Genomic DNA, 26,746 nt, shown 5'->3' on the forward strand with positions numbered 1-26,746 from the left:
TTAGAATAGGAATGAACTATTCCTCTCTAATTAGTAGGTCTTGCCATCAGAAAACATAATTGACACAAACTTGATGAAGGAATTGGCATCATGCAGTTGTTTTTTCCTTGCATAGATATTTGTCCCCTTTTGTTATGATATAAAGTGTTTTTGTCACACAGCATTTACTGTCCCAAATGCGACACTGCCAGCATCAGTACTTCTTGCACTAGCCCCTTTGAGATTCGGAATCCCGCTTTTCAGATTCCTCCCCCATATTTTGCACGTCCTACGTTCTATTATCAACACCTACTGTACAGCTAGAGCAGCGTTTCCCAACTTTTATTGAGCCGAGGCTTTTATTTCAAATCGGAAATTTTTCTTCATGGAAAAATCTCTTTTTTGTGTATAATAATAACAAATAAAATAATTGACATTGGATAGTTGCCCACGGCACACACTGGTTGGGAATCACTGAACTAGAGAATCTTATTTTGGTGCAATACAAACCCAGATGTTTTTTTTTTCTTCTTTCTTTCTATCAGAATATAGTCATTATTTTATTACTGACAGATGGATGTACACAATGCCCTGGGATGTCACTTCAGTTGACTAGACTAGGGATGGGCATTGGAATTCGAAATACATTTCCTAGAATAAATAAAATAATTTAAATGTGATGGAAGAAGTGAGCTCCTTTTTCAATGTCAGTGTTGAGTAGAATGCTGCCTCGAGCGGTTGCCCGTGTTGTAGTTCAACTTGTTATAGTGAATATGTTGCTTCGATGGCAGCTAATTGAGACTAAATCAACTAGCACAACTCCATTTGGAACACGTTTCACAAATTCTTAATGTTATTTCAGTATGCCCATCCCTGAACATGAAAGTTTTAGATCCCAAACTAAGGCAGAGAAATACTATTTTTTTTTCTTCATAGCATTAAATATTTTGTTTGAATTTACAGTTTAAGATGTTGGTCTTTCAAGTTTCTGTTCATTTTGCCTTGATTGCAGCATGAGACTTTTACAGAGACTAGCAAGGCCCACTGTGCTTTTCCTCCAATATGAATGACTGATTAACACTAATCTTGGATGGAAGTCAAATTTGTCCCCTTATAGTCAGTCGCTTTATCAAAGTGTTTATTTGTTTTTCTTTTGTAAAAAAAAAAAAAATGTGTGCCTGACTACCCAAGTATTCTCTGTGGTCATTTTATGGTGTTGACCCATTTAGGGGGGGGGGGGGGGGGGGTGTTCAACTAGCCCACTCAAAAAAAATGGTGCTAAACTTCTGTTGTATGTTTTCTTGTGGTTTTATACTGTTCTTTACAGATGCAACTGTGTTGGGCGGAATAAAGGTGTTTTTGTCTAATTCCCAGTGAGCGTCTTGATTAAAATCATGATATACAGCACAATTATAGTCAACTTGGCATACATTCCAGCACCAACTGCAAAAGGTCAAAGTCTAAAATGTTCATTATTTTATATAGCCTTTTTTTATTGCATTTTGATCTTTTGGTTTCAATAGATAACCTAAATTCAAAGCATAATCAACAAAAATCACTATAAATTGCAGAGTTCCACAATATAGCATGGATTTATGTTATTCATTAAACCAAATAAAGTTGTAAAGTGGAAATGAGGCTAGCAAGGGGGGGGGGGGCAGTGAATATTTAAACATACTCTTTTTGATATCTCAAAACTAAAATAAAGGAGGCAATCTACATTGATCAGACCTTTATTGTTAAAAGAGTACAAACTTACCAAATACAAGCAATATGAATATAAAATGTGGCTTACTGTTTTTTGGGATATGTTGGGGAAATATTTGCACAGAAGCGAATTTGAGGGATAATTATTAAGACGACAAATTGGCCTCTTGGTTGAGGAGGGGATTGAGATCCAGTTTTGTCTTCTCTATAGCTGCAGTCTTGGCCCTACGCGAAGGTCGCACTGTAGGAACCGAGTCGGGAACATTTTCTCCATCGCTGCTTTCAAAAGAAAACAGGGAAATATAAAAGAGGTTGATTTGATTATATGAAGAAATAAAGTCAAGTCTCACCTTTCCTCAGAAGACTCGGCCCTCTTGCTTGGCTTCCTGCCTCCTTTGGTTGTGGAGGCCTTCCTTTGACCTGCACGCACGCTCACGTTACAATGCTGAGTGGATGGAAGTTGTGTGAAATGACAGCCTGCATTACCTCTTTTGCTTCTCTTGGCTGACTTTGACGGCTCGTCTGCTACAGTTTCTGTAGAAACAACAAAGCTCGATGAGTCCGTGCCCTTTATTTGCTGCGTGGTACGGCATTTTTCCAAATCCGCTTATCAACATGTTGGTAATAAAACCATAATCCTCTTACGAGAAGAATTGTCATAAACATCACGTGCGCACATAGTGGAGACAAAACGTTTGTGTTTTTCATGTTGTACCGTCCGCGTTGACATCCAGCGGCTGCAGCGCGGACGCGCTGTGGAGCTCTTTCGAATCTCCCATTTGAGAAAGCATCTTCTCCAAAGCGCGGAGACACACGCGGTCCTTCACCACCTGAGGAAGCAGCACGGGTTGGAAGTGGAAACTTTGGGAAGAAGTTGATGTACCGTACCTGGACGAGCTGCTGCAACAGGGACAGCAGGTCCTTCTTGACGGTCTCGTCCCTGCTCATCTCCAGGTAGCTCAGGGTCTTGGCATAGAGGCGCACCTCGGGGGCGGTCGGGTCCCGCAGCATCTCACCGCACATGCGCACCGCCAAGTAGTCGTGGATGCTCACTTCCTGATGACCACAGGACAGGGAATGGATGATTACGACTGAAGAAAGCAGCGCACATCTGTTCTGGCTGACGAGTTAGTGTGTGTGTGTGTGCGCTGACCTCGGTGTTGGCAGAAGGCTTCACGAGGACACTTGGACGGGTCAGTTCCACGAAGAGCTCCACCACGTTGTTCACGTCAACCTCGGCCAATGGCGAAGTGGCAGGGGCGTTCATCAGAGTATGCACGGTTGGAAGGAAACTCTCCTCCACAACTTCCTGGTGGGCCCTAAAACAAAAAGGTCGTCAAAAACCAAATGGTAAAAAAGTGAGGTCATATGAAAATCGAGGTGGCGATTCTTTCCCGACCTGCTCTCACGGGCATAGAGCTGGAAAAAGACACCCAGGCAGTGGCGGAGACGGATGTCGTCCTCAGTGACCGGGTTGTACCACAGCAGAACCAGCCGTGACAGGATCTTGGCACTGGACATGCGTCCCGTGTACATCAGTTTGGCCAGACCCTCAGCCGCCTCCGTGCGCAGTTCCGACACCTGCATGTGACATTTAGGAGCGCGTGTTGCGTTTACATGCTAAATATAACATCATCTTAATTTGAAATATCCTACTTTCTTGACAGTTGTAAACGCATGTCACAATTTTCTTTACTTTCCCCTTTTGCCTTAAGAATTCCCAAACGTTTACTGTTGTGTGCCAAAAGCCAAATCACTGAAAGGTGTTGGTCCCGAATACATTCAAGGAATTCTAATAGTAATAAAATATAAACCCAGTAGGGCTATGAGGTCTGCAGACTCGGGTCAGTGAACTCATTTGCTCCCAAAAACGTATAAATATGTTCTATTTTAAATGTTTTAAGTGTTCCAAAGACGTTTTTTTACGCTAGAGCATACAGAAGGCTTTGATGCAGCCTCTCAACCGTAAAGAACGGTTGAAGAAATGTTAGTTATTACACAAATGGACAGCAGAGCAAAAGAGATCAACCCAGGCCATGTTGAAAAAAAAGCTCATTTACTCACATTTTTAAATAGATTTGTGAATAATGATGAAACTTAGCTATATTCTAATGCTAATTGCTGCAAAATGGAAATAGATACAAATGTACTTTTTTCCTGATGAAAAAAAAGAGACTAATCTTTCTTTTGGTAGGTTCCATGTTTTTATAGCAATAGAACAAATTATTCGGTGGGCCTTGCAAAAATCAGACAAAATCCAGTAACCAGTTTATGCCAGTTATCAGGAAATTCATTGAATGCTTTTTAAGCCGTTTTAAGGCAACTTGAAACTTATTTAGTGCCCATGTCGTACTGCATACACACACACACATATACATAGTATATCCCTCTATGCACATACTGTTTGTATACTAAGGCTGTCAGGCATTACAATTTTTAATGACTGCATGAGTTCCATATAACTCGCTGTTAACCGCAAATTAATCGCACGTTATATCTGTTCTAAATTTACAATAAAATACTTTCTTCAAGTTTTTCATACTTGTTAACATAAAATTGGTCAACTATGGTTACCAAATACAAATGTGGTTGTACACCTTTTGGTCATTTTATATTAATTCATAGCTATAAAAAAAAAAAAACATCCTAAACAATCAAAAGGAGTGTGAAACAATGAGTTAGATTTGTGTTGTGGTAATATTCTAGTAATTGTCATTGTAAATTACAATCAGTCACCATTCCCCACAAATACATATACATTTTTTAATCACATAAATGTGTTATAGTGACTGTTTTGCACAACACTGTATGTAAAATAAAGCATGAATAAAAATGTTTTTGCATCAATTATATTTAACATTGTAACGCCTCTAGACATCATATTCAATTGTTTTTAATGCCATTTATGATCTTAACGTTAACAAAATCCATTTAATGACTTTTAATTGATTTTTCTTTATGACCCACAGAAATTCCGGTGAAGCAAATAGTGTTACCCGGTGTATGAAAGGCGATATGTAAATACAGTTGAAAGAATATGGCAAGTTATGACACGTGTGCACGCTGACCTCATTGTCCAGGAGCTCTGACAGCATCACCAAAATGCTCTGAGCGGTGTCCTCCCCCTTGGCTTCAGCCTGTGTCGCTGCTTTCCCCCCCTCCTCCTCCTCCTCCTCCTCCTCCTCCTCCTCTCGGTCCGGTGATCCCGGCAGCAGAGTCTTCTGACCGCTGCCAGTTTCAGAGAGCAGCTGGAAGCCGAACAGCAGGAGCAGGTCGATGACTGCTCGCAGAGCGCAGATGCGAATCTTGACCTCGTCGAGCTGAGCGATCTAAAAAGTGACAATAGATGGATTTTTTTTTGTAGCCTCTTTTAAACGTATTCACTGCCATCGACAGCAATAGACGTCAAAATGTAATTTGAACTATTTCTATTAGTTAAGCTTTTATTTTATTTTTTTTACATTTTTGTTAAGGACTATGAAAGCCTAGATTTTTTTTTTGTACATTTAGAACAGATATCAAATTTGTTATTAATTGCGAGTTAACTTGTGAAGTCATGCGATTTGATAGGATTACAAATTTTAAATCGCCTGATGCCCCTAATTTTTAACAATCTTTTCTTTTTTTTCTTGGGGAAATTTTTGATAAAAAAAATTTGAAGAAAAGATTATTAAAAATTAGCGATTACAATTTTTTATTGTAATTAATCACATGACTGCACTAGTTAACTCGCGATTAATCACAAATTTTATATCTGTTCTAATACAATTTAAAAAAAATAGGTATTCATACTCTTGTTAACAAAAGGAACAAAAGGAAAATTGTTAAACTAATAAAATAGTTCAAATGAATTTTTATTTTTTTTACATTTTTTTTACATTTTTGTTAAGGACTATGAAAGCCTAGATTTTTTTTTTGTACATTTAGAACAGATATCAAATTTGTTATTAATTGCGAGTTAACTTGTGAAGTCATGCGATTTGATAGGATTACAAATTTTAAATCGCCTGATGCCCCTAATTTTTAACAATCTTTTCTTTTTTTTCTTGGGGAAATTTTTGATAAAAAAAATTTGAAGAAAAGATTATTAAAAATTAGCGATTACAATTTTTTATTGTAATTAATCACATGACTGCACTAGTTAACTCGCGATTAATCACAAATTTTATATCTGTTCTAATACAATTTAAAAAAAATAGGTATTCATACTCTTGTTAACAAAAGGAACAAAAGGAAAATTGTTAAACTAATAAAATAGTTCAAATGAATTTTTGACGTCTATAGCCGTCGATGGCAGTGAATGGGTTAACATGGATCCGATTTTTAACTGCCTAAAACTGAGCCACAAATGGAAAATTTACTTTTTCCATTGTTTGTCTACAAATACAGCGGTATACCTTGACTTACGAGTACTCCAAAATTTGAAGCATCAACATTACCTGTAGCAGAAGGACCATGTGGGTGTTGGCAAGCGCTTTGCTGTGTAGCGCGCATGTACCCAAACATACCACAGCCATACTGCGGACAGTAGGCTGAGCACTTGCGATGCTTGGCAGGATCTGGCGGGAAAACAAGTCAGTTCAACCAGCAATCTATAAAGCTAATGAAAACTGCTCACGTCACCATTTATAAAGATAACAGCCATACATTCATCTAAGCTACGCACGCTAGAGACTCGTTCATACCAGTGAGGACATTAAGGCGCTAATTGTGGGGTTGATTCGATTCTTCATGTTCATCTGCTTGAGCAGCTCAGCGCACATCGTCAGACACCTCAGCAGAGTCTCGGGGTCGTTCTACACAACAAAACAAACAAAATGCAACCATAAAGTTGAGTTGAGTACTGTTTATCCGCGTTGTCACTTGCTCTTCATGCCCCGTGCGCTGATTCGCGAGCTAGCAGCCGATCACAGTGATCAAATGCCCCCGACGCCCGGCACCGATTCAACATGTCGAGTTTGCTGGAAACGCCCCCATGTCTGGGGAAGTGCAGTATATAACTGGAGACGCAGCCTAAGGTGGTGTCCCACACATCAAGTACCTTCTCAGTGCGGATCTCATTGTCGGCTGGCTGGGCACTCGCTGCGAACTCCTGGAGGACCTTGTTGCGCTCATTCTCCAGCTCTGTGATGGACTCCTTCAACTCGGCAGCGCGGCCAAAGTCCTGAGCAGTGATGCACTCCTCGAGGGCTTGCTTAGCCTCCAGGACTCGCACCTTCACTTCTGCTAGCTAAATGGGAGATGGAGGAGCAAGGAGAACAGGCACATGTAGCAGATGGGAGCAAAGGATGCTCATTGAGATTAAGATGCAAGGAAGGAGTATAAATCCTGAGAGGCTCTCACTGATGGAAAATAAAAAATAAATAAAAAAAATACTTTCTGTTTATTCGAGCAGACGGAAAGCAGCTCTGCATACACAGTATATCCAACTTTAATCAGTCAGACACACTTTGCCTGTTCAAATAAACGACAGCCATCTGCCGGGTGGCGACAGAACATTTGGAGGAGGATTGTCGGGATGTTCCCACCTGAACCTGCTGGCGACGGCTGGCGTTCTCGTCCACCGGTTGACTCACTTCCGTGATTGGCGCCCGCACGTCCGAGATTATTTCTGCCACCTGTAGACAAGCAATCAAATTAAGATGTACTCGTAGTGTGAAACACCATATTGCATTTCTTGACAGTGATAATAGTGTTAGGCAGTTGTTGCTATGTGAGAATCCTATTGTTGTTACCAGAAAGATTAACTTATGTAAAATGAATGCATAACGTCATAACAACATATGCCGAACTGGCCACAGCAATAGGTACAACTGCAAAGTTCCAATATAAGAGTTGAGTCCAAAATTTGCACGTCTCGCTACTTGACTGGATTCCCTTGGTGTTTTGAAGGTATTTTGTATAATTTCTACACTATGTTGTAGAGCTGAGGAATACGACCTTAAAATGAAACAACAAAAAAACACAATATTATTTTAATAAATTTTACACCGAAAATGTTTTTCTTCTTGGGGGAAGCTTTGTAGGCCTGGTGGACTGCCAGGCTTCACCCCACCCCCACCAACGATTAATAATAACCACCGCATGTTGCCGGAGATTTCTACACCGTGCCTGGTTTATAGGAGGTATATAAATAAATTTGACTTGCCTTAACAATGTGGCCAATATGTATGACAGAAATGTATCTTACGATCTGAATGCGTCGCTGGTCATCGGGCACAAGTGTTAGGAGCTTCTCAGTGAGCAAGAAGACAAGCGAGGAGGGCGTCTGTGGCAGGGCCAACATCTCCTGAAGCACAGCCAGAACACGTTTCCTGAAAAGATGAACTGATATTAGTCTAGAAACAACAAGCTACCCCAGCTTTCAAACAGTTTCACCCAAAGACTAAATGCAGGATTCTGCTGAGCGGCCTCTCTTACCTACCACCTTCCTCGGTGTCCAAGCAGCCAATGAGATGGATGAGCTGCTGAGAGATGAAATCCTTGGTCATAACCAACTCCAGCTGGGTCAAGTCTGCTCTCTGCTCCTCCGACAGCATCGGAAGCACCTTCAGATACCTGCACCGTGTCGGAGTGGACATTTACAAAAGCAACAGCTGCTACCCCCACAGCTGGTCATCACACGCAATTAAAGATGAATTTTAAAATATATTATCTCATACTCATAGAGGTAGTCGGCGTAAGTGGCAGCATCGGGCAACACCCGCTCCAGCATTTCGTCGCCATCGTTGCCTTTTTCTTTGATGAACTTGCATAGAGCGCGCCAGTAAAGCGCATTCTCGCAAGTCAGCGACTCCACTGGGATCAGTTTCCTGTTCAAACACACAGACATTCAATCGCCAATTCAAAAGGCGGAAAGGAACCTGACAAGCGTACCTGCTATTCAACTCCATTCTGTTTTTCAGCAGCTCATCAGTGTCCATGCCTTTGAAAAGGGCATTCAGCATATCCAAAGCCGTTTGGGCACAATTCTCCACATCGAGCCTGTGGAGAAGCTCCATCACATTTCCATCCAGTCGAAGAAGCCAGGCAGGCAGTAGTTCGAAGCACACCACCTCTTTTACTCCTTCTACAACACATGCAACCAGTCGGGCATCTTTTCTTTTTCTTTTTATGAAGCTACAATTGCTTTAGCAGGCTGAAACCATTGTTACCTGACGTGTTGTGGAGTCCCTGCTCCAGCACGCTCACTCTCTGTGCAATGGACAGAGCTCTAACATGGACCTTGTCAGCAAGAACCTTTAAAAGAAAAGTCACACATTTCACAGATGAAAAATATATTACAATGTAGCAAAGCGCTAACACACACAACTGCGTTGGTTTTTACCTTGTAGGCTAGTTTGCGGACATTTTCTTTCACGTCACGGGTGCGTTTGAGTACTCTTGGGAGGGTGTGAGGAGACATTGCAATGCAGGAGAGGACAGCCCGGCGCACCTCAGGATTGGTGTCATTTTCCAGAATCAGCATGAAAGCTGGACAGAGAAGAGAGAGAAAAACTGTACTATGAGAAACTGCCCTGGGCAAAGGGGGTTTAGATTGATTGTTTCACCTCAATAATGACAAAATGTAACTTGAATGTTGTATTTGTCATTGTGTTTTACGTTCTTGTGTAATCCTGCTATCGGTCTCATATCTGTTAAATACCAAGCCAATTCCAAGCCAAGATTTTTTAGAGTGTCTTCTGTAAATGACACATATCAGATTACAAGACTACTTATGAATTATACTATTCTGTCCTTCAGACAGGTGTCTGTACACATGACTAAGAAGACCATCTGCTCCACGGGGAATACACACCATTGATAGTGGGACAATCAGGATCGCTTGGCTGCTGCAGTCGGGTCATGGCTAAGGCGGCCTGGATGCGCACATTGGAAAACTTGTCAGTGACACGGATCAGCATGGCTTGATGGATGCGGTCGAAGAGGTCGTCGTCGATCTGGGCGTTCTCTGCCATGCTGCCAAGCAGCTTGTTGATGAGCTGGCACACGCGGAAGCGCACTGCGTGGCTGTTTGCCTTATGAGACTGAGAGGATAGACAAAAGATGGAGAACACATTAGCTCGCACAAAAGACAAAAACATGCATGTTGGGGAAAGATTATGGGTGTAGTAGTACACAGATGAATGAATTAGACTTGTGACTCATAAATCCAATCATTTTCTATTGGACTTGTTATCAACAGGGCGTGCTAGAGCCTATATTTTTTTTAGGCAATATCAAGCACTTTTATCAAACTCAGTCCTCGAGGGCCGGAGTCCTGCAGGTTTTGGATGTTTTCCCTGCTCCAACGAAGCTGATTCCAATCAACAAGATCGTTATAATCTTTACGCAGAGCTTGCTGATGAGCTGATCATATTATCAGCTGTGTTGGAGAAGAAACGTACAAAACCTGCAGGACTCCGGCCCTCGGGGATCGTGTGCCCACCCCTGCGCTATAGGCATGTGTTTTCAAAACGACACAAATGAACCAATTTAAACACATCGGAGACAGTATGTGAAATTGTTCAAATGTAGGCCTTATCAATCTAAAGAGTATATACAGCACATATGCACCTTAAAGCAATGTTTCATACAAGTGCATAACAGTAAATGTACCTCCAGCAAGAAGTTGAAAAGGAAACTCAAAAATGGATGATCATCATCATCATCATCCTCCTCCTCTTCTTCTTCCTTTTCTTCTCCATCAGCTTTAGGTGGAGACTGGAAACTTGTGGCAAATCTCGTCGCGAATTCAATGACATTTTCCACGGCGGGCTCACGCTTGTAGACAATCATGGCATGTTTCAGGTAGCTGACAAACTCTTCGTGGAACAAGGTCTTGTCCTCCAGCTAATAAACACAGAAATGAGGGACGTTTGTGAAACAGAATAGACAATGGTAAATAGTCATATATTTATTCGAAATTGCCAGGGGGGTAAAAAAAAAAGTTTTGCTGGTTCTCACTTTGTTGTAGCGGTTCTTCAGGCTCGCCACCAGCTTCGCCTTGTTGCTATGGCCCTTCTGGGCGCACTGAAACGCCTCCTTGACATCTATTTCGTTGTCCACGGCCATATTTTCCTTGAAAGGGGACAACACCGAGCGTTCAATTCCAGTCAAGTGTGTGCACAATCTTCTCTCTGTTAACCCCCGGTGAGTTTTGTTGTCAGTGGTTTCCTCCCTAGTGTATCGTTAGCAAATGCAGCAAAGCTATTCTCCGGAGAGAGAAAAAACAACGTAGCCTATCTGCGTGTAAATAAATTCGTGCCGACGAGACGCTACAAAATCATTTTCAACATAATGAAACAATTAAGTTTATATTGCCATTGTATATCGATATTTTTAAGTAAGGTAAATTACCTTTTTCCCAGTTGTTTGTCGACACTGCCGCCTGTTTTCAAACCCCAACAACCGTTGCAGTCTCGCGAGAGGAAAGCGAATTCTCGGAGTAATATTGTGCCCACAGCTTTGTCTCGCAGGAGTACATGTGGCGCCGAGCTTCCATTTGTTTTTGTTTTTTTTGCAACCGTTAGGCCTCTCTAAAACTGTTTCGTTTCCAATGTTTCCTACTTTCTTTCTTCTTCTTTTTTTAGCTATTTTTTGTAGATGTTGCACAGGTCACGACATTATAGGTACACTTGCACAATATAATGCTGCCAGATATGAATTATTATTGTTACTGTAGGTCAGTAGATACAGCTACATTCAATCATACTGATTTATTTATTTATTATTAGTAGTCGTTTATTTAAATTCTCACTACATTTATACAGTTTGTTGTCTTGTTTTTATTTTGCATCATTTTACTTTGCTATCTACTGCTAGGTCGGCTCTACAAATGATCATCTGTTCTCAGTTTCCTTAACTGGATAAATAAAAGTAAACACATTTTATTATACTGCTTGTGTACGTATGTGTTACTTTTTTTGTAATGCTGCTGTGATATTATTTTGGATACATGAATTTGGGGATGAGTGAATTAAGTCGCTATTTAGCTGTCCGTGTACATACCAATTAAAAACTGCATTCTCTCCAACCAGCAAAGTAACAATTTCTGTCTTTGTAAAGAAAACATTTTAAGACAACTGAAAATATAATACACATTTAAAATCCAGTTGTTATGACAATTAGTGTGTGTGCTGTGGTAGTAAAAGTCTGACTATAGCTTTACTATTGTCTCACTTGATTGGTTGGTTTGCTTTTCTGTTTATTTGTTATCTCAAAATGACACACATTACAATTTCACAAATCTCCATTGGACGACTAATCAGTATTTTTGTTTGTGTCCCAGGCCAAAACTGCATAGAGGTCACACGAAAGACTGCATACCCAAGAGAGTGCACAATATTTGTGCAAACGTCAGCCCTCCATCTCTGGAAATCAATTCAGTAGATTGCAGAATTTCTGTTTGCATTTGACCTCACAGTTGTTTGGGATTTTCAGGGTTTAGATTAGATTATTTGATTAAAATGAATAAGGGCTATACTTTATCCCCTTTAGTTCTTAAGCTCCTCTCTCATAAACTATAAAGGGATGTGTAAAAATAGGCCAAAAGAATTGCTGACCATCAAAATGTTTTTCAAAAAAGGGTAAATTTTATGGAAAATGTGTGGATGTTTGAAAACAAAGAGTTGGGTTTTTGGAATGGCTGCCGACTCTTCAAGTGTGAAATTAAAAATTAACCAAATTATTCAACTAAGTACATCGTTTATCGGCCTCTATTGATTTTATTTTTATTTCTGAAAATATGTATGCGCGTGAGACATTCTGCACTTCCAACTCACTTTTACGAAACCGTGAGGCTAATTTACATAATGACTGGCCCCACACATTGTTTCTCCTCCAATGATTTGTCAGCTTGGCTGGTTGTAGTTCCAGAGAGAAAGAGTCACTTTCAAAGTGGTGGCCAAAACACAATCTTTTCAAAAAACAAAAGATTTAAGCAGAGCTGTGTCCATCTGCCACATAGACACACGAACGTCCCATGGCCCCAAAAAAAGAGCCGGAAAGCGCATTAATACTTACTAGTGATGTCCAGCAAGGTCGTCATGGTAATGAAAGCTATAGTCACCTTTGGCCCAACAGTTTTGCTACGGATAGACCAATTATCGCCAGGTCGACCGATATTCAGCATTTTACGAATATCAGCATCGGACATTTTGAAGAATCATACGGCCGATAATAAATCCAGTTTAATAAAAAAAAAAAGAAGAAGTGTTAACTTCAGGGAACTAATTATTAACATTTTCAGACATGCTGCTGACCCAGAGAACTTTCTGCACCTTCTGTTTTTGTTTGAAATTAAAAATAAAATATGTGAAATTTTATATTCAAGATATTTAAAAATTTTGGAAAACTTTATTTCCTGTAGAAAACGATAGGGAGCTATTTACTTAAGTTTTATTTAACTTTTGAAGACATGCTACTGCCCCTGGGAGATCCCTGAACTTTTTGTTAGATTTTTAAAACATAGGGGTTTTTTTACTCCAATATTTTGCAAACCCTTAAAGTTGTTCAATAAACAAATGCTTACATTTTCAAAAAATGTAAGAGCTGGAGTTTGTATTTTTATATTTATTTATTTTGATGCCAGCATTTACCCTTTTAGTGAGAATGAATATCGGCTCCTTGACTACTAATAATCGGTATGGGCCCTGAATTTAAAAAACACTTTTTTCCTACATCTTATTACAGCAAGCAGGTATGTATATGAAATAATATCTCCAGTGAGTCTTGACATGTTTTTTGGCATGTTATTAGATATTTATTTGGAACTGCTCCAGCTGATTAAATGTCATATGACTGCCTTTGACTAATTCGTTAACATTTTAAATGAAAACATATCTAGACTATTCTTGTCAAAGCACACCTGAAATAACAATGATTTGTAGTCGTAAATACAGTAGTGCTTACTGATGGAGTGCCCCCACCCTTCGGTGATGGACAGTGATACAGCAGCGGCGGCGGTAGGGGCGGGGCTGCACTGCAGCAGTAAACCTCCGCCTGCCTGTGCCTCCGCTCATGTTCGGCGGGTTACGCACGCCCCTCTCCGCCCCTCCGCTCGGAGAGACAGGTGGTTGGCGTCCAGTGCCTCCATCCTCCCGCTGCCGAGAGTAACAAATATCTGCTGGCACCCAGGCAAGGCTCGCTCGCAGCGAGCGCGTCCCCGATGGACTTCCAGCGTGTGACCTCCGCGATCGCCGGTAGGAGGACGACCGGAGCCGGAGTCGGGGGCCGCAACCGGAACGCTCCACGCGGAGAACCCCGCCGATCTACTCCCAAATGTTTTCCACACAATCCCACCGGCTGCCGTTCACGGGAGGGGGCCTACCGACGAAGGAATGACATGCACGAGTGAAAAGTTGACACGATTTAGGTGGGGTTCTGCGTTTGACTGGCGGCGGGATCATTTGTGATTATCCTCCGGGCTTGGAAGTTGTTCCCAGGAGGGAAGGCGGCTGTCATAATGGCTTCGGGCCCCGGGAAAGCTATACAGACCCCCGGGCCGGGCTCTGTCGTGAACGGGAATGCGGCAGAGTTCCAGAACGTCGAGCAGGAGCAGTGCGACTTCCAGATGCACAACAAAATGTGCAAGAAGATCGCTCAGCTCACCAAGGTAGGTGGAACGTGACCGGACGAACCTGAAAGCAGCGCCGCTTCTCTGGAACATCTACACTTGAGGTGCAGCTGTCACCGTCGTGTCTTTCGTGTGCGTTTAACAAAAAAAACAAAAAACGTAATTAAAACGTGCAAAGAAATTACATGCAGTGTAAATGACACCACGTTACATGGAAATTAATGAGAGATTAGAATAAGAGCGCCAACAATTCGAGATGATTGAAAGCTGATACACTTGCAATTAAAGGAAAGCTCTATTGAATTACAATTGATTTACATACTACTCTCAATGCGTGACAGCCCACCCCCAAGTTCATCTTTGATTTGATATTTGTCTCAGATTGGGCAAATTGTAAACCTTTTGTGGTAGCACAGTGTATTGTAGCACATTTTCTTCACAGTGTTGGGGTTTTGGGTTAATTTGGCTCTCGTTTTTTTTGCATGTTTTCGTCTTCCTTCTTTCCCTAAAACATGCATGTTTTAGATGTTTCCGCCTACCAACACACCTGAATCTAAAGATCAGGATCACTATCAGGCATGCTGATGAGCTGATTATATGACTCAGGTGTGCTAGTTGGCGGAAACATCTCAAACCTGCAGGGCTCCGGACCTCGAGGACCGGAATTGGTGAACCCTGCACGAGTAGCCTTTTGATTGAATCTGGCTCTCTTCACTTTGAATTCACAAAGTATGCACCCATGCACCTTAAGGAAGTGCTCTAGGACGCCGACTCCCATCACTCAACTCTATATTTATAGAGCCGTTTTCTTAAAATGGAATCCAGGAGCAGCAGATACAATGAAAACTGCAGAGGCCCCAAAATAGAACCCTGTGGAACACCACAATCTACATGTGAATTCATATTGCACATATTCGTCCGACCACCTTCTTTTTTTGCTCGACATAGTTACTATGAAGGGATTACAACAACCAAGAAATCACGCGACGTACCATCACAACAGTCAAAAGGTAACTACTGAGCACACCAAAGCACAAAATCATCAAGAATAGCCTCTAGCTCACTTAACTCATTCACTGCCATTGACGGCTATAGACGTCCAAAATTCATTAGAACTATTTCTATTAGTTGTTTTTTTTAAATTAACTTTTTTAAAGTATTTTTTTTGTTGAGTATGAAAACCTAGAAAAAATATTGTACATTTAGAACAGATATAAAATTTATGATTAATCGTGAGTTAACTAGTGAAGTCATGCCATTAATTACGAAAAATATTAATCGCCTGACGCTCCTAATTTTTAATAATCTTTTCTTCTTTTTTTAAAAGTAATTTTTTTTCACATAAAAAAAAATTAAGAGAAGATTATTAAATTAGGGTCGTCAGGCGATTATTTTTTTAAAATCATAATTAATCGCATGACTTCACTAGTTAACACAATTAATTACAAATTTGATATCTGTTTAAATGTACAATAAAAAAATGTTTCTAGGTTTTCATACTCTTGTTAACAAAAAAAATTAAACTAATAGATATAGTTCAAATGAATTTTGGACGTCTATGGCTGTCAATGGCAGTGATTAATGAGAAAGCACTATAGGAACTGTATAGATTACCTTCTCTAAAAGTCCAAATCTTACATACATCTTACCTTGACTCTCTTTAGCTGGTGCAACTCATAAAGTATTGAGTGTGTTAATCATCGTCTTATTATAACTTTCAGCCATTTATTAGCAGCAACACATGCAGTGTGTGCATATAAATGAACCCAAAGTGCTTCTCGCAGCAGTATTCCCGTGTTACATATCTTTCTAGGCTTCTCAGTGCTGCACAGGGACCCCCGCGCGTGAGCTCTTCACAATAGTGCTTAGACAAGCAGGGCATGACCCACTGTTAGATGAGCGGTGACGATTACTGATGACGATGCAGTCGCCGTCCTCCCTCGTTGATTCACCTCCGCCTGTTGGGGGAGGGGGGAGCGGGGGGTTGTCAAGGAGCATGTGCTCTTTAGTAACATACCGTATGCGGCTTGTGTTTGCAAAGATGTCCGATGTGTGTGTGTGTGTGTGTGTGTGTGTGTGTGTGTGTGTGTGTGTGTGTGTGTGTGTGTGTGTGTGTGTGTGTGTGTGCGCGCATGGTATATGCATGGAGGTGACACAAAGGACGGGTCAGCTCTTGTGTCTGGACTTGTTAAGGATGTTTGACGTTTATCAAGAGTCAGACCATGGGTCAGCAAATGTTCCTGTCGAAAGAGCCATTTTAGGCCAAATAAATAAATAAATAATGTGGAGATGCAAAACATTTGAACATTGTGATGAAGGAAACGGTGTGTTAGTGTTAGTCAAACGTACTGAGGGCCCAAGAGCTCATTGGGGCTGCACCAACAACACGTTTTATTTATTTATTTATTTGTAATTTTTCATTCTTCATACATTTTTAGACTTCTGCCTTTTTGTCAAATTTCTGACATTTTGGTCAATTTTATATAATAGACCTTAATATATAATGTTTTATATTATGGTCTTTTTTTTTTTTTGCCTCTTTCCATTTTTTTATGTTATATTGCATTTTTGTTTGCTTTTTTTTGGGCAATTTTGTGGACATTTTATGGTACATTTGTGCATTTCCTCTTCCTTTTTGATAGTTTTATGTAGTGTTGTTCCGATACCGATACCAGTATCGGCAGAGGCCCTGATACTGCATTAAAACAGTGGCATTGTAAGCACTAACAAGTAACATGCTGATACCATTATCTCCGATGCTAATATAGGACTTTGGATGCAGCATCTTGTTTCTTGCTTGTGCTCGACATTCACTGATGTGTGACGTGTTCACTGCATTCCAAGCCAAGATATCCTATTGGCCCTTGAATGCTCTGAACCAATGGCAGGGCAGCTTTTTCATGATGAAAAAAAACCCTAGGTATCGGTACGGTATTGGCATCGGCCGATACTGTAAAACTGGGTATCGGAATAGGGGGCCAAAAAACAATATCAGGACAACACAAATTTTATGATCACTTTTTGGACATTTAGTTTTAGTTTTTTACTTTTTCATCTACCATTTGTCTCTCTTTCTGACAATTTAAAAATGTGGAGTGATTTTTTTTTTGTGGAATATTTAATAAAAAAAAATATTTAATGAATTCATCATGAATTCATTTAAAGAATATTTTATCCAAAAGGTAAAAATTAATTTCTTAAAAAATTCTAAATTTGTTTTAGAGATCCACAGGAGAAGGGACTAAAGAGCCACATGTGGCTCCAGAGCCGCCGGTTGCAGACCCGTGGTCATGCCTATCTGCTCCGTCTTGTTTCTGTGGACAAAAGTATGAGGACACATGGCCAAATTAACTGGATGGTTGGATGTTACGTGTTTGAGGGATGCTCAGCTTTAGTCAGGTCTTCCATACCTGGACCGTGCTTTGTGTGCTTTAAACTGAAAAAGGGCCTTCCCCAATCCGTATTGTCCCACAAGTCTTGTTAAACTGCGGAATCAAGAGTCAAAGGGATGCAAGGGGTCTACTGTAATCCAACCCCTTGACATCTGACCTAAAGTATTAATTTATGGGGTTGTAAGTGGATTGCAACAGGAAATGGGGTCAGCACTAGTAACCCTATATATTTAATAACTTGTACTTAAAGTACCTCTTCACGTCTTCTCGGCCAATCACAGATTCACACAACCCCCCCCCACCCCCCCCTCCTCTTCATCCTCTGCCTGCTCCGGTGTGTGCCCTGGTTGAATGGATGCTGCTAAAGATAAACCAAGAGTGTGTTTACGTGCCGCAACAAGCCAATGGGAAGAAAGTGCAAATTGAGTGCGCCGGGGCAGCTGTTGTGGATGTTCACAGGAAGTCTTTTCTTGTGCAAGCGCGCGCACACAATGATTTAAAGTCACAATTTTACACCATTACTCGACATCAAAATAGAAGCACATTCTTGTGGGGTGTGTGTTCACAGCAACATTTTGATTGGCAGATCTAATTTTGTCTACGTGATGTGCTGTTCTTATCCAGCTTGCACTGTCAAAGTGGGTCCTGCTTTGTAATCCAGCCGCACACTCATGTGAGTGGAGGTGTGTACGTGCGAGTGCGTGTGGGAGGCGAGCTGATGCAAGCGAGAGAGTGCATCTTTCTGTCTAACCTCCTCTCTTTTTTTTTTTTTGCAACAGCTTTTCACTCAGCTGCGCTGCTTGATACTATGCACAGAATTTTAATTAAATGCTTTGCTGAGTTGCTGACTATAAAGTTGATGTCAGTAAATACAGCCACTACTGCCCTGTGAGGCTACACAAGTACATAAAATGGCTGGCTAACCGCTACTTGCTAACCTCTTGCGCATCCAAAAAATTTGTTTTAGCTTCCTAGTTTTCATCATTTTAAACCATGTTCATAGAGGTTTCCTGTTTGTGCTCCATTACTTGGTGCTTACGACAGTCGTTTTATATTTTTGACCTCGAGGTTTTCATACAAATAATCATTGTGATTATGACGTTGCTATTGCATTAGCATTAGCATATTACTACAGATGTGTTTTGCTAGATGAAAATTGGCTTGCTGTGTAACAATGCGCAGGGTGGCGCCTCCTTGTTTTTGTTGCGCTTATGCAAAACTGACATCGATGAAGCCTACTATTTTTGTTTTCCTATTACTAAAGGAAGCCTGTAGACTTTCACTTCCTTTGTTGTTCTCCAGTTTTTGCTATTCAGCTGCCACCGCGCGACACTGTGAGCAACCAATAAGAGAACGCAAAAATGCTGACGTTATCGTGATCCAGCTCGCTGGACCTTTGAGCATCAGTTTGAGGTCTGATTGACGTCTCAGCACATGGAGGCTGAAATCTGATTGGACCAAAAATAAATACAAATCCAGTATTCACATACCCGTACTGGACGTAGCGCAGCAAAGACAAATACTTTAAAATAAAGAGAAGAGACTGTTGGAACTAAATACAATTTCATGGAACAAATATTGGAATTTAGATTGTAAATGTTGGTCACAGCTTCTGATTAGTGTTTAGGCCACCAGAGAAGGTCTTGCTGGCCTTGGCCATCCAACACCAGTGCAGTGTTTTCTTGTTACCCTCAGTTTCCTTTCAGATAAAATTCACCTCCTACAAGTAGGTAGAGGTGACCTACTATTTTTCAATGCAGCGAGGGTTTGTTGAATTGGAAAACAGTCCACCCCAACTAGAGAAAAGCAGAGCAGAGCTAAACTGGAACTGCCAAGTGGAAAAACAAAATTGATTGCACTTGTCTGTGTAGATTCTCAGTCAGCCTTCTCATGGTAATCCGCAATGGCAGTTGGAGCTTTTTCGGTTTTATCTCAAACCAAGTGTCCAAAATGTTGGCAAATATGATGTCATGCATGTTGCATGTTAATAGCAGTCTAGTCACGTATAAAACATACAGCATATTGAGTCGAGACAATTCCAGCTGACTACAGTAGGATGGAAAGCAGACAATTATGATTGGGTCATAGGTCACTGTCTTTTGGGTTGGGCCATGGGGCCATTGTGTTATTATGATGTTGGTGTTCAAAGTGGAAGTCAACCGCAAACATTTCTTGACAATAATGTTATATGTGACCTCACTAGTCTAAACATGACATTCTGGTTATAATATTACATTTGTGGAATATGAAGCAAAATCTAGCCATTTTTATCCGTCTCAGGGGGCGGCCATTTTGCCACTTGCTGTGGACTGAAGATGACGTCAATGTTGCTCAGGACTCAGCATCAACCAATTCGATTGGTTGCTACCTGAGACCTGATCAACTGTGTTATCATCTTCAGTCGACAGCAAGTGGCAAAATGGCCGCCCCCTGAGATGGAAAAAATTGGCTGAATTTTGCTGCTTGACTCGTATTCCACTAACGCAATATTAACCAGAATATCATATTTAGACTGTTTAAGCGCAACTAAACCATGTTTGCCATGATGATGATGACCCGAGCAACATTGATGTCATCTTCAGTCGACAGCAAGTGGCAAAATGGCCGCCCGCTGAGATGGATAAAAATGGCTGGATTTTGCTGCTTAACTCATATTAAACTAACACAATATCAACCAGAAAACAATATTTAGACTAGTGGGGCTGCATAGAACATATTATTGTCCCCCCAAAATGGGGGAGGGGTTGACTTCCCCTTTAATGGTTATGCAGTTATTATGCTCATGCAGGTCAGTGGGTCATTGTGTTTTGGATGTATTATGCTTCTGCTGTCACTATATCCCTTGTGATGATAATGTGACGATGATGATGATGTTTTAGCTGTATTAGACACTCTTTATTTGGCAAGTTTTATACAAGTTACTATGTTCCTGTGAGTCAACAATGCTACCACTTCAGCCACTCACAAAGTGCTGCCCAGTGAACCAAATATTCCTAAATAAAATATGGAAGTTGCTGTAACATTATGGGAGGAGCATATGGGATTTAATGTTCTGGTGTGCTGCGCTGTGCTGCTAAATTGTCCTCATTCCAGCCTTTTCTCTCAGCTCATTGCGCTCATTTTCAAAAAAAGAAAAAGGAAAAAAAGTGAGGCCGAGGAGGACATCCAAGCACAGCGTGATTCCCCCTCTTCCCTCGGAGCCTGCCCTCGATACAGCCCCTTTCATGCCTCTCGGTCCAACTCGCAGCGCGTGAGCCAAAGTTCTTGCACCGTGACATGATTGGATATAAGTGTTAGGCTGACAGGAACGTGAGACGGGGAGCTTTGCCACATGTCACATCTGTCATTGATATCACAGGCGAAAAGCAATGCACAGTGCATTGAAGGTGGACTGACACACACACACGCACATATTGACACACATGGGGGGGAATGTCCTGCTGTGTGCCGCAGACAGAGCGGCGTCTGCGTAAAACATGAGCCCGTGTGTCCCCCCTCTGCACACTCCCGTGCACACTCACCTCTGAGAGTGTGTAAGTGAGACACTGTGGGCTCAGCGGTAAAGTGAATAAGAAGCAGGCCATATTTCATCAGTTAGTCACAGTCTATATGGGGAAGAGTGAGATGGACGTTATTATGCTCATGCTTGTGCACCATTCCCACTAATGCTTATACAATTTTAAAAGTGACTCTCAGTTGTTTTTTTGCTTAAAACAGGGGCATCAAACAATTATTATTTTTTGCGGGCTTATCGTAGTCATGTTTTTATTCGGAAGGGCATTATGAACTTTGAAACTATATAAATGTATAATTGCCTAATATTATCACATACACAAAATAAATCTGGCTCCTGTGCTTTGAGTTTAACACCTATGGCTTTGTGATGATGAAGTTGTCAGTTGCTATGGTGTCGTTGTTTCCCTTATGATGTTGTCAGTTGCTATGCAGGTCCTATGTGCCTTGTGATTATGTCACTAGCTATGCAGTTGCTATGTCCCTTTTGAGAAAGTTGTCAGTTACCATGCTGTTGCCATGTCCCTTATGATGATGAAGTTGTCAGGTGCTATCCAGTGGCTATGTAACTTGTGAGGATGATGTTGTCAGTTGCTGTGCAGTTTCTATATCCCTTGTGATGATTATGTCAGTTGCTATGCTCTTGCTGTGTGCCATTTGATAAGGTTGTCAGTTGCGATGCAGTGCTATGTTTCTTGTGATGATGAAGTTGTCAGTTTCTATGCTGTCACTGTTCCTTGTGATGATGTTGTCAGTTGCTATACAGTTGCTATGGTTCTGTAATGGTCACTTTTATTTTGTCTCATAACCCTTGTTTTGTTATACAGTATAGATATTTATTCTGTCATATAGAATTGCATATAAATTGAATTATATATATATATATATGTATATAAAGACTGTTTCCCACCTCCCTTTTCTGGGTTTGGGTCCTAATTCCGTACCTCACGTGACATTTTCCACATTTTTGTGTAGCCCTTTCACATTTTGATCTGTGTTTTGTTTGGTTAGGTCGCAGTTGTCATGTGTCCGTGTTGTCTTCATACCAGTCCACTTGTGTCTTCCAATCAACACCCTCTGCCCCTTGTGTCATGTCCAGGTGTGTGTCATTGTCTTGGATCAATCGTTTGCGTTTCAGAGTTTGTCAGGCGCCCTGTCCTTGCCCTAGTTTGCCTAGTGTGTTTTGGTTTGTTACTTTGTATCTGCTTTTGGTCTTTTGTTAGTGTTCAAAGTTCCTTGTTTTTCTTTTGGTTTTTCTTTTGGAAATAAATCCCTTTTTCTTTGACATCCTGCATTTGTGTGCTCAACCTCCACACACGCGACAGTTAGGCCATTAAAATATTAATACTCAGTGCCCTAAGTATTTTGCACATAAAGCATGTTAATGATCACGTTCCAATATGTAAAAGACTTCAGAGCCAACTTTGGGTCACTTTTGCTGCACACAATTGCAATTTTTTTACATGAGGAAAATTCTGTGTCTCAACTTGTCTCTGTAACATATGATGGGCATTCCGCCAGAAAATTTGCTAAACCTGGTGGTGTGGGCAACAATATCCTGGCAGGCCGCCATGTTTATAAGACACTGGGGGAAACCCTGACATTATGACCGTAGTGAACTAACTGAATTACATTATATCAACAGATGCATTCACTTCCTTAAAAGCCAAATCACCACCAACTTTAATCAGTGTGTTGTTGATCCCCTCCAGGTGATTTATTCCCTCAACATGAAGAACGAGGAGCAGGAGGCGGCCCTGCAGGCCTTGAACCACGCCCATGACAAGGAGCTGCACCGCATCCTGATGGAGACGTGTCAAGAGGGGGAGGGGGAGGTGCTGAGGACACGACTCCTCCAGCTGCAGGAGTCTCTGGATGAGCAGCAGAGGGTCGGAGCGCAGGTACGCGCACGCGTATGTGTGTGTGTGTGTGTGTGTGTGTGTCCTTGAGCCCGGGTGTGTGTAATGACCTCGCCAACCTTATCCCATAATAATGAGCCAACCTCCTTTCAAGGCCATGCTGTTTTTCTGTAAAATGAATGCGCTGGCATGAGAGCTGCAAATGAAACTCGCATCCAGCAAGCCCCACTGTAATCAAAGCGGTGCAAACCGCATGGTACTTAGCCCATTCGTCATGTGCAATTTGCATAATGTGCCTCAATAAAACATACACATTAATCATATATAACTGCATTATTCTAGCATGAGCTTCAGGTTTTGGTGAAAGTCGTTGTAGGCCCTTTTTTTCACATGCAAATTGTGGCTCAAAATATGTGGGATAAACACGCTCTTCATTAGCTACTCATGCACGGTCTAATAAGCGCTAATACCTTTTATCCCCAAAAAATCTGCCATTACAATGTTATCTAGAAATGCATGGTCATAAATGAAAACCAATTGCTTAACAAACACCCAGTCTTAAAAACAAGAGACCCGCCAGCATCATGAAAGGATTTATTGCAGCATTAATGAATTATATAATTAATAATTCATTAAATTAATCCTGTTCAAGATTACTTTTACAAGATTACTAACTTTTTAATACCGAAATTTGAGCCAACTCGCTCGGCTTCTCTTGAAGTCAGAAATGCATCAAGCATAACATCGACCATAATTTCGTCTGGCCAGAAATGCAAATAAATACTACATTTTGACCTATAATAATAATAATAATAATAATAAAAATTTACTTTAATAATACTTTACTTCAAAACAAAATTTGAATTAGGGCAGCAAGTAATGATTATTTAATAATTGATTAATCTTTCGATTATTTAGTCTGTTAATCGATGAATCAGATTAGGAAAAAAAAGTGTTTTAATTTCTGTCTATTTACAAAAAACAGGCTTTTTTTCAATTTGACAGTGCAAAATAATGCACTAAAAAAAAATTCTAATGATTTTTTTTCTCATGATTTATTTACTGGTTTGGTTGGTATTATGTCACAAAGTTGGCTAAAATATTGATCATTGCTTTTCTAAATTTAAAGCAGATGTTTGCAATGCTCTCATAGAGAAGTAAAGAAATCCGACAATATTTACTGTTGAGAGGTTGGAATTTTGAGGATTTGGGCAATTGTAGGTCCCTGAAGTAAAATAAAATAAAATTAAAATAATAAAATTTTTAATAAAATATAAAACCCTTGATCAAAAAGAATCACCATTTAATTTTGTTATCAATTACCTCTAATTTGAATATTAATAGATAGTGAATTGAATTTCAGTTAATCAGGTTCTACATACTGGTGTCATTACTTGACAGCAGCGTAAACAAATATTTCAGTAATTAGCGAAACCGGTGGTGGTCTAATACATTTGTTAAGCACTGTATTATTGTATATGTTATGTAAAAGTAGCATTTAAGTGTTTTTAACTCCTGCTTCAATGCCAGTGTCTTGTTTCAACAGTACCTGCCCAAACAGTGCACTCAAACATGATTAATCGACAGTTGACAAAATCTCAAAGATCGTTCACTTTCCTAATTCCTACTTTTGTAAAGGCAGAACCTTTGCAGCTCATTAGATTGTACCGTGTGTGACATCCTGCCACCTTTGCCTCCAGGTACAAGCCGACTTTCAGTTCTTCCGCATGCAGTCGGAGGAGAGGGAGCGCGAAACCGAAGCCGAACTGAGACGAGATTTTGAGGAGAGGCTCCAGGCGGCAGAGGAGGAGCTTCGAGAGGCCAAGTCCCAGATCAGCGCCGCTCAGGAGGAAAACCTGCGATTGAGCAAACAGCTGGAAGAGGCCGAGGAGATGGTCCGAGACCTGAGCACCGAACGCCAGCTGAGGCAGAGCGCTGATGAGGACGAGAAGAAAGGCACCGAGGGCAAAGGTGAAGATGACGGCAAAGAGACAGAGGAGGAGTCCGAGAGAATGAAAGGGCTTTTGGAGGAGGTGAACACGATGAAGGAGGAAAGGGATCAAAGAGAGGAGGAGAGGAGGCGAGCAGCGGATGCGGAAAAAGAGCAATGGGAGCAAAAGATCAACCGGCTTGGAGAGGAGAAGGAAGAAATGAGGACGAAGATGGAGGCCGAATGGCGGGAGGAGCAGCGCAGGTGGGGGGAGAAAGAGGAGGAGGAGAAGAAAGGAATGCACAGCGCTTTAAGAGAACGAGTGAAAAGGGCCGAGGCCGAGCTGGAGAGCCATTTGGAGAGGCAGGCGGAGAGCAAACGGAGCACCGTCAAACTGCAGGAGCGCATTCAGGTGCAAGCCCGTCACTTCTTGTTCATATAACGTCAGCGGACAAAACTTTAGCGGATCCAGTACGAATGGTGAAAAATTGAGGAAATGTGATTATCTTTACAACGCTGTATGTGCTAATGACGACTTTGATAGATGAGTGGTTCTCAACCCTGGTCCTCGGGGACCCCTATCCAGCCTGTTCTCCATGTCTCCTTCAGCCAACACAGGTGAGGATCCTTATCAGGCTCCTCCAAAGCTGGCTCGATTAACTGTTCATTTCAATCACCTGTGTTAGCTGAGGGAGACATGGGAAACGGGCTGGATTAGGGTCTTCAAGGACCGAGGTTGAGAACCACTGTGATAGATTACATACAGTACGTATCCTGCCAGTGTGTAATGTTGGAAAATCCCATTTTTAATGATACAATCTCAAAATGCAGGCCGATTTGTCTTTCTTTCTTGTTATAAAAGAGACAGTGAACGTCTGTGTATATTAGGGATGGGATTTTATCGTGTTAATTACGATTAATTGATGACAAATAATGCATTAAAAAAAGCATTTTAATCATAGCTTGCGTTCCAAACAACCCTTAGTTCTAGAGGGGTCAACATTAATCACTTAATTCATGTATCACATTATTGGACAACTATTTTAATAATCGAGTCATCGTTTAGTCATTATTTAACTTAAAATGGTCCAAATCCTCTGATTTCAACCTTTCAACAATGCATATTCTCTGAAAGTAGACTGATTATCTTTTGTGTTCAATCAAAATAAGACATTTGCAAACTTCTGCTTTTACTTGAGAAACAATGTCCGCACCAGTAACTGAATCCGTTACGAAAAAGTTGGTGAGTATAATATCAATCTGTCTCATGTGATATTTCTTGATTGAAGTTGAATGTTTTTTTTATTATTATTATTATTTTATTTCATTATTTTAAAGTCACTATACATACAATACCAAATAGTATTTTGTATTATTTAGTATTTGACTAATTTGAACTAAACAACAATAATTGGATAATGAACTTTAATCGGGAAAAATGGTTGAATTACACTTTCATGCAAAAATAAAATTGTATCCAATTATTTGATTAATTGTTGGAACAATTGATTGATTATAATTTCTGGACTTTAAGGCGCACCTGACTATAAGCCGCACTAGCTAAATTTGGGGAATACTTGAGTTTGTTGCACATACAAGTCGCACCCGACTGTAAACCGCAAGTTTTCTAATGTTACCGCATCGTTGGTTTGTGTTACTTTCTTTTCCATAATGAGGTCGCAAATTGTCTCGCTCCCGTTCTGTCTCTCCAACTGTATTTGGGCTCACTTGGTTTGCTTTGCTTTGCCGGACGCTCTTGCACTTCCTTTATAGTGTGAACTGATGGATAAGCCGCACCTTTGTATTAGCT

General features: G+C 40.8%; 2 protein-coding genes across 4 annotated transcripts in view; one reads left to right on the forward strand and one right to left on the reverse strand.

The window, feature by feature from the left end:
- Positions 1–1,696: 1,696 nt before the first annotated feature.
- Positions 1,697–11,097, reverse strand: ncapg (non-SMC condensin I complex, subunit G). 2 transcript variants are annotated; one of them, XM_086083827.1, is made up of 22 exons: positions 11,026–11,097; positions 10,633–10,746; positions 10,285–10,518; positions 9,485–9,713; positions 9,014–9,159; positions 8,841–8,925; positions 8,563–8,755; positions 8,349–8,498; positions 8,107–8,244; positions 7,877–8,000; positions 7,215–7,304; positions 6,728–6,916; positions 6,372–6,482; positions 6,126–6,245; positions 4,755–5,015; positions 3,086–3,267; positions 2,840–3,005; positions 2,575–2,742; positions 2,402–2,516; positions 2,173–2,220; positions 2,037–2,106; positions 1,697–1,962 (listed from the first exon to the last, which is right to left on the reverse strand). In XM_086083827.1, exons 2-22 carry the CDS (start codon positions 10,738–10,740, stop codon positions 1,833–1,835), a joined length of 3,057 nt encoding a protein of 1,018 aa, XP_085939953.1. In that variant the 5' UTR covers positions 10,741–10,746; positions 11,026–11,097; the 3' UTR covers positions 1,697–1,832. The 2 variants fall into 2 exon arrangements, with proteins under 2 accessions (XP_085939953.1, XP_085939952.1); XM_086083826.1 differs by having other exon boundaries at positions 1,697–1,965.
- Positions 11,098–13,668: 2,571 nt separating this feature from the next.
- Positions 13,669–26,746, forward strand: part of fam184b (family with sequence similarity 184 member B) — a 31,655-nt gene continuing 18,577 nt past the window's right edge. For both annotated transcript variants that reach the window (XM_086082690.1, XM_086082691.1), the window contains exons 1-3: positions 13,669–14,281; positions 22,860–23,048; positions 24,707–25,348. In XM_086082690.1, coding sequence (XP_085938816.1) covers positions 14,132–14,281; positions 22,860–23,048; positions 24,707–25,348 — 981 coding nt within the window. In that variant the 5' untranslated portion in view covers positions 13,669–14,131. The remainder of the gene's footprint in view (positions 14,282–22,859; positions 23,049–24,706; positions 25,349–26,746) is intronic.

Source organism: Leptonotus elevatus, chromosome 8 (assembly GCF_054856555.1).
Source record: "Leptonotus elevatus isolate MCC_2025b chromosome 8, RoL_Lele_1.0, whole genome shotgun sequence".
In the NCBI taxonomy this organism is placed as follows: Eukaryota; Metazoa; Chordata; class Actinopteri; order Syngnathiformes; family Syngnathidae; genus Leptonotus; species Leptonotus elevatus.

What these genes read in the sequence shown, in the direction of transcription:
- ncapg (XM_086083826.1), bottom strand. Translation starts at nt 10,740, where the DNA reads ATGGCCGTGGACAACGAAATAGATGTCAAGGAGGCGTTTCAGTGCGCC. An exon ending in GGGACTCCACAACACGTCAG is followed by an intron (nt 8,756 to 8,840) that starts GTAACAATGGTT and finishes CATGTGTTGTAG; the next exon opens with AAGGAGTAAAAGAGGTGGTG. An exon ending in ACCAGCGACGCATTCAGATC is followed by an intron (nt 7,305 to 7,876) that starts GTAAGATACATT and finishes GCTTGTCTACAG; the next exon opens with GTGGCAGAAATAATCTCGGA.